Source organism: Euleptes europaea, chromosome 9 (genome assembly GCF_029931775.1).
Source record: "Euleptes europaea isolate rEulEur1 chromosome 9, rEulEur1.hap1, whole genome shotgun sequence".
Taxonomy (NCBI): domain Eukaryota; kingdom Metazoa; phylum Chordata; class Lepidosauria; order Squamata; family Sphaerodactylidae; genus Euleptes; species Euleptes europaea.
The window spans coordinates 67,395,710-67,401,709 of NC_079320.1; the positions used below are offsets into that span (position 1 = coordinate 67,395,710).

General features: G+C 49.0%; 1 protein-coding gene across 1 annotated transcript; it reads right to left on the reverse strand.

The window, feature by feature from the left end:
* Positions 1–16: 16 nt before the first annotated feature.
* Positions 17–4,994, reverse strand: RASL11B (RAS like family 11 member B). The gene is made up of 4 exons (XM_056855573.1): positions 4,810–4,994; positions 3,525–3,581; positions 1,611–1,687; positions 17–503 (listed from the first exon to the last, which is right to left on the reverse strand). The coding sequence occupies exons 1-4, from the start codon at positions 4,961–4,963 to the stop codon at positions 36–38; spliced, it is 756 nt and encodes a 251-aa protein (XP_056711551.1). The 5' UTR covers positions 4,964–4,994; the 3' UTR covers positions 17–35.
* Positions 4,995–6,000: the final 1,006 nt, after the last annotated feature.

The window sequence follows — 6,000 nt, forward strand, 5'->3', positions numbered from 1 at the left end:
GGAGGGGGGAACCCCCCCTCGAGCAGTCTGATTTTTCAGACTGAAGTGACAGTTCTCACTTTAGCTGATAAGGCTTGCTTAAACCTTCTCTTCAGGTCCTGCATGTTGGGTGACTTTGGTCTTGGAATGAGAGAGGTTCTTCTCTTCTCTGGGGTGCTGACAGATTGTTGCTTACAGGCATCTTTACACAGGCTATGGAAAGCGCTGAAGACCTCCTTGTAGTTCTCGCTGACGGACACTTCGTAGAAAGTACAACCCAACATGCTGGCCAGCTGGAGTCCGTGTTGGGGTTCCACCTCTTTAATGTGAAGGAGGTCGGCTTTGTTGGCGATGACCGCCACCGGCACTCTGTTCCCTGGGTGCAGCTGCCGTATGTGCTGGTGGACGCGACTGAGCAGTTCATAACTTTTGTAGTCTGTGATCGAAAAGACTATCACCACGGCGTCTGCCCACCGAATGCATCTGTTCAACTGTTCATTACAGTCCAAACTGTGTCCATGGATCTGGGGGGAGGGGGAGGAACAGCAGGAAAGTTATGTGGCTGCAGAGGAAGAACTCAGAGCAAGTAGCTTGAACCTTTATTGCGCTTATGGGATGGCATGGCTATAGCGTCTCTAAAACCATCATTCGCTTCCCTTCATAAAGTTTGTTGATCCAGCTGCAGGGTGAAAAAAACCTACGGTTTTGCAATTTGCAGTATTTAAGCGGAAAACTGGCCTGAGAAGTACTGTATTCAGGGAAAAGAGAAAAAGACTTTGTGGTGCTACAGAATGGGAAATTAACTGGCTAGACAGCAAGTCTGGGGAGGGGCAGGGGGAGAGCAAAGATATGAGCTGGAAGCATTTAAAATTGGACAGCTGCCTAGTTCAAAAAGGCAAAATTTGACCGTATTCATGGCTATACGTTCAAACTTTCCATAATGGAAGATTAACTCCATTAAACAAATTTCAGCTAATTCAGCTGCCAGTGCTGTGACTTTTTAAAGTTTTTATTGTGTGCATTTATGAAAGTTTATTACGCTGCAGCAATAAAATTTCTCCTCTAGATTTCCAAGACACTTTGCTAGCACAATAAAAGCCAAGTGCTCCCCAGTCTGTTAGGAACACATTAGCAAGTAGATCCCTGTATGAGAAAACCAGCCGTCCTAAACAAGACTTCTGTGTCTTGAAGTGGACAAAACTTTCATTGAAAGAGCTGGTTGTTTTCTTTTACCGTCAGGGGACTATATACAGACCATATATCAAGGCCTGACTGTTTATAGCACGAGTGACTAGCTCTCCTAGCTCTTAGCACTGAAATGGGCATCAGGAGAGAATTCAGCTCTACTGGTTAAATCTGCTGTCCTGGGCACACTTACTTTGGGTTGGATCCAGCCAACATGTTCACTTAATTTCCCTGTTACAGCCCCTATTTCATATGGCCTTTTTGGTGGTCACAGGGGATCCTTACTCCCATTTTCACCAGTGGAAAAACCTACTGGATCCAGCCACATGGGAGCAAGGGGTCCAGTGAATTTAGTGTGACTTCTCAGTAAACAAGTATGGGATCATCCTGCTGTAAGAAGTCCCCAAACTGAAGCAGCATTGCAAACTGCGCAAGGCTCAACTCACCTGTACGCCTGGCGTATCTTGGACTTGTATTGCAAGCATCTCTCCATCAATTTCGATTTGCCTGCTGTACAGATTACCTAGCAACAGGAATAAATTTCATCACTCTATGCTCACAGATGAGCAACGGTAACATGCATAATAGCTGCTAAGTGTAAAAGCATTTGCCTCCCACGTATAGGACCAAATTAGCAACACAGATAACAGGGCCAAGACGGAGTGGTTTATGTAGGCTTGCTTGTGAATTTTAGTTGTATAAGCAAGTTGGTAGTACCTTTAGGAGCAAAAGAGTTTATGAGCTGTCTGGGACCTTTTTACAGGAAATCAAAGTACACTCCAGCCAAAGTTAAAGTACATGTGAATTCAGTTACTCCAATGCCAGAGTTAAGCATATGTTTAATTCTCCTATTGAAACAAATGGGTTGGATCCATTCAGCTTTTCTACTACTGAAAAGGGGAGAAGAGTCCTCTTTGACCACAAAAAAAGGCTATGCTGGGAATCATGGGACCTGCACAGACAAAAGTCATGTGGGACAGGAGTTGCAGTAAGGAGGAAAATTGGATGCTACTGAGTGAAAAAGCTGGCTGGATCCAACCCAAAGGCTCATTCTGGCTGGGATGTGTCCTCCGTTTTCTTCACCATGAGGGCTTCTGCTTAAAAGCTCCCTGCTAGCTGACTTGATACGTTTTAAGATACCCAAAGAGCATATGGTAACTTGTTCATATCTAAAACATAAGAACTTTGGGAGAGCATTTTTATGCAGTACACATTTCCCCAGGTCATTTGACCTACATGGGTCTGCTGAATTTCCCTTAAATTGGACATGGGTTAAAAATAAAGAAACTTTACAACTGCATGATGTAAGAAGAGTAGGGACAGATGGCATTAGAGGTGGGGCCATGGCTCAGTGGTAAAGCACCAAGATGATTCCAAGTTCAATCCCCAGCATATCCACTGAAAATAATCCGTTGGTAGGTGATGTGAACACCCACTACCTGAGACCCTGGAGAGTTGCTGCCTCTCAGAGTAGATAGCCCTGACCTTGATAGACCAATAGTCTGACTCAGTATTAGGAAACTTCAAGCATCCAGGGCATTTTCATCCAAGAGATTTTTGAAAGTTTGTATGACCGATTCGTGGTTATTTTTTATTGTCCACTTATCTGCTGAAACTGGAACAAGTATATGCTTACTACTGCATAGACCGACTCCCTCTCTACGTATATTTAAGTATATTTGCATACATTCACATATGTTTGCAGGACTGGCCCCTGCACTGAAAAGAGCCTGAACTCCCTCGTCCTTAGGTACATACATTGCTATTTTGAAAGCTTCAATCAACTGATCTACAGGATGTCTCAGGAGGCCCTCTTGTGCTTGCTCGCTTTTCCTGGCGCATAACGAAGCCCTCTGGATTTAAATCCAAATGTATTTATGCAGCTAGCCTTGATCGCACATAAAGATAGGAGTGAAACTAGGTTACAGGGCTTAAAAACCAGAACCATTCAACTAGAATTAATTGTATTGTACGGAGCTGGAGTGGGAAGAAGCACGGCGGAATGAAAAATGAGGGAAAGGCTTTAAAAGTCAAAGAACATAAGGGGGTCAAGATTCTCTACTTTGGCCAAAATGAGAATAAAAATGACATATTGGCTCCCCCCCCCCTTCAGGCTGCACTGGTTAAAATAAGGCTGTGTGCATATTCTTTTGGTTCTCTTGAGAACATGATGAATAGCCCCCTAATGCTGTGTGGAGCCTGGCAGACACTGAGGTTCCGGGAAAGTGAGTTTTCCAAGCACAGTCCTGTCGTATGGTTTAGTTTCCCAGGAGCGGAAGAGCAAACAGCTCATCGGTCCGAACACAACACCATACCAACCTGCGAACACAACAGTGTGAAAGTTACGTGCCAGCTCTTACCTGCGTTGCGTTCGTAGTCCCCGATGAATCGCTTTGTGAGAAATCTCACCACCAGAGCTGCGAAGAACAGGAAAGGGGGCAGGTTAACATTAAGGGTACTGTTTGGCATTAAATGTTCACCACGCCTCTGCCTGTCCCCAAAGCCCCAATGCAGGTTAGCACGGCAAAAGCAGCACATCATTTTCTAACACTGCATCTTGTATGACAGCAACGGCTAGCAGATGAAACTCGGGCGTAGGGTGTAAGGCTGCAATCCTAAGCCTATTGACTAGGAAGGGCATCCCGCTCCGCCTCGAGAGGCTTGAATTTCAGGCTATAAAATTGAAGCCGCCCCCCCCCCCACAAATTCCCTTCTTCCAAGGAACAGAGAGTTCAGCATGTTTCTAGGCACGGTCCTGGATTCGCTAGCTTAATGCAAAGTGGCGCTCGGGCACAGAACACAAGATCCCCATACGAAGGAACCGGGATGGATGTCTGAGGAATGGCAATCCACTGCCAGTGAGTCTTTTGGCTCATTAGTATCCATTTCCAATCTGGCAGCAGGTGGCTCTTTCTCTGTCTGGAAGGAAGCTTTCCGCCTGCTTTCCCCATAATGCAGACGGTGGAGTTTCTCCAGTCTGAGCCATTGGATTTTAATGGGCTTCGACTGGAGCAACTCGGCAGAGGACTGCACTGTAAAGGACTGTGGCTCAGTTTGTGGAGCATCTGCTCGACATGCAGAAGGTCCCAGGTTCCACCCCCAGCATCTCCAATTAAAGGGGCTAGGCAAGTAGGCGATGTGAAAGACCTCTGTCTGAGACCCTGGAGAGCCGCTGCCGGTCTGAGCAGACAATACTGACTTGGATGGACCAAGGGTCTGATTCAGTGTAAGGCAGCTTCACGTACAAGCATCGCTGGATCTTAGCCTCTTCCAGATCATAGCGACTGCAGGTTTGTTTCTTTATGCCCTACTCCCATCCCACCTCCCCGCTTGGGGGACAAACCACTGTCCCAACAGGATGCATTGATTCCATGAACTTGGGCAGTTCATGAGAGGGGGGGCATCTTGGCCATCTTCTGGGCATGGAGTAGGGGTCACTGGGGTGTATGTGGGGGGGTTGTGAAATCCCTGCATTGTGCAGGGGGTTGGACTAGATGACCCTGGACTAGATGATCCTGGACTAGATGACCCTTCCAATTCTATGATGGGGGGGCGAGGGGCAACTCCCAATCTGGCTCCTGCCGCCGCCCAACACTCAACCCGCCCCCCCAAGCGATCCCCCCTATCCCCTCCCCGCCGACTCACCGGTCTTGCCCACGCCGCTGGCCCCCACCACGGCGATCTTGATGAGGCGGGGGCGGCCGGCGGGGCCCCCCAAGGCGCAGCTCTCCCCTGCGCCGCTGGCGCTGCCCGCCTGGGGATACTCGGCGATGGTGCCCATGTGCTGGATCAGGCGCATCGCAGCTGCCCGGGGAGAGGCCAGCAGAGCTGCAGAGGCGACGGGGGGAGTCGGGGGGCTGCGGGGAGCAGGACGGACGCCTGGGAGAGGGTGGGGGGGGAGAAGAAGAGACCACCCCGAGCAATTGCAAGCGAGCCGGCGACTGCTCTGCGCCGCCCCGGCTCCCCGGCGGCTCTTTTCTTGGCGCGGGAGCTCCTCCTCCGTCTTCCCGGAGGGGGGGAGGAAACGCCGCCCTGCCTGGGCGCAACCAATGGAGACCCAATGGAGACCCTCCCTCCTCCTCCTCCCCTCCCAGCCGCCCGCCTTCTACCAATTCCCTCCGGACTCAGTGCGGTTTACTCTCCGGTAAGCCCTCTTGCTGGACGCAAGCTCTCCACCAGCCAGCGTGGCGTGGTGGTTGAGAGCGGTGGTTGAAAAACGGTAGGGCGGAAACGCGCGGTCGCTTGAGCCTCCTTTCTTCCCTGTTCCAGCCAGGATTCAGCCAGGATCGAACGCACGAACGTGCGTTCGATCCTGGCTGAATCCTGGCTGGAACAGGGAAGAACGTTCGTGCGTTCGATCCAAGAACGTTCGTGCGTTCGATCCTGGCTGGAACAGGGAAGAACGTTCGTGCGTTCGATCCAAGAACGTTCGTGCGTTCGATCCTGGCTGAATCCTGGCTGGAACAGGGAAGAACGTTCGTGCGTTCGATCCAAGAACGTTCGTGCGTTCGATCCTGGCTGAATCCTGGCTGGAACAGGGAAGAAAGGAGGCTCAAGCGACCGTGCGTTTTCGCCCTATGCTAATGTGTTTTGTTATGTCTCTGTTTTTTTTATTTTTTAAATGATTGTTTTCCTATTGTTTCTCTCGTTATTATTAATATTATATTATCATTGCTTATCGAAATATATTAAATAAGGGGGAAATATTACATTGAAATGATGGCTTCTAAGGATTAGGAAATATTAATACAGAGGAGATACCAGATATTTGGAGGGAGGGAGGAAGTCGGTGGGGAAGTCGGTTATTATTCTGTTTAATACTGAAGACATGCACCT

Coding starts and splice junctions, on each gene's coding strand:
- RASL11B (XM_056855573.1), bottom strand. CDS start 4,963: ATGCGCCTGATCCAGCACATGGGCACCATCGCCGAGTATCCCCAGGCG. Junction 3,582..4,809: donor CAGCGGCGTGGGCAAGACCG/GTGAGTCGGCGG, acceptor TGTTCTTCGCAG/CTCTGGTGGTGAGATTTCTC. Junction 504..1,610: donor AAGATACGCCAGGCGTACAG/GTGAGTTGAGCC, acceptor CCCTCCCCCCAG/ATCCATGGACACAGTTTGGA.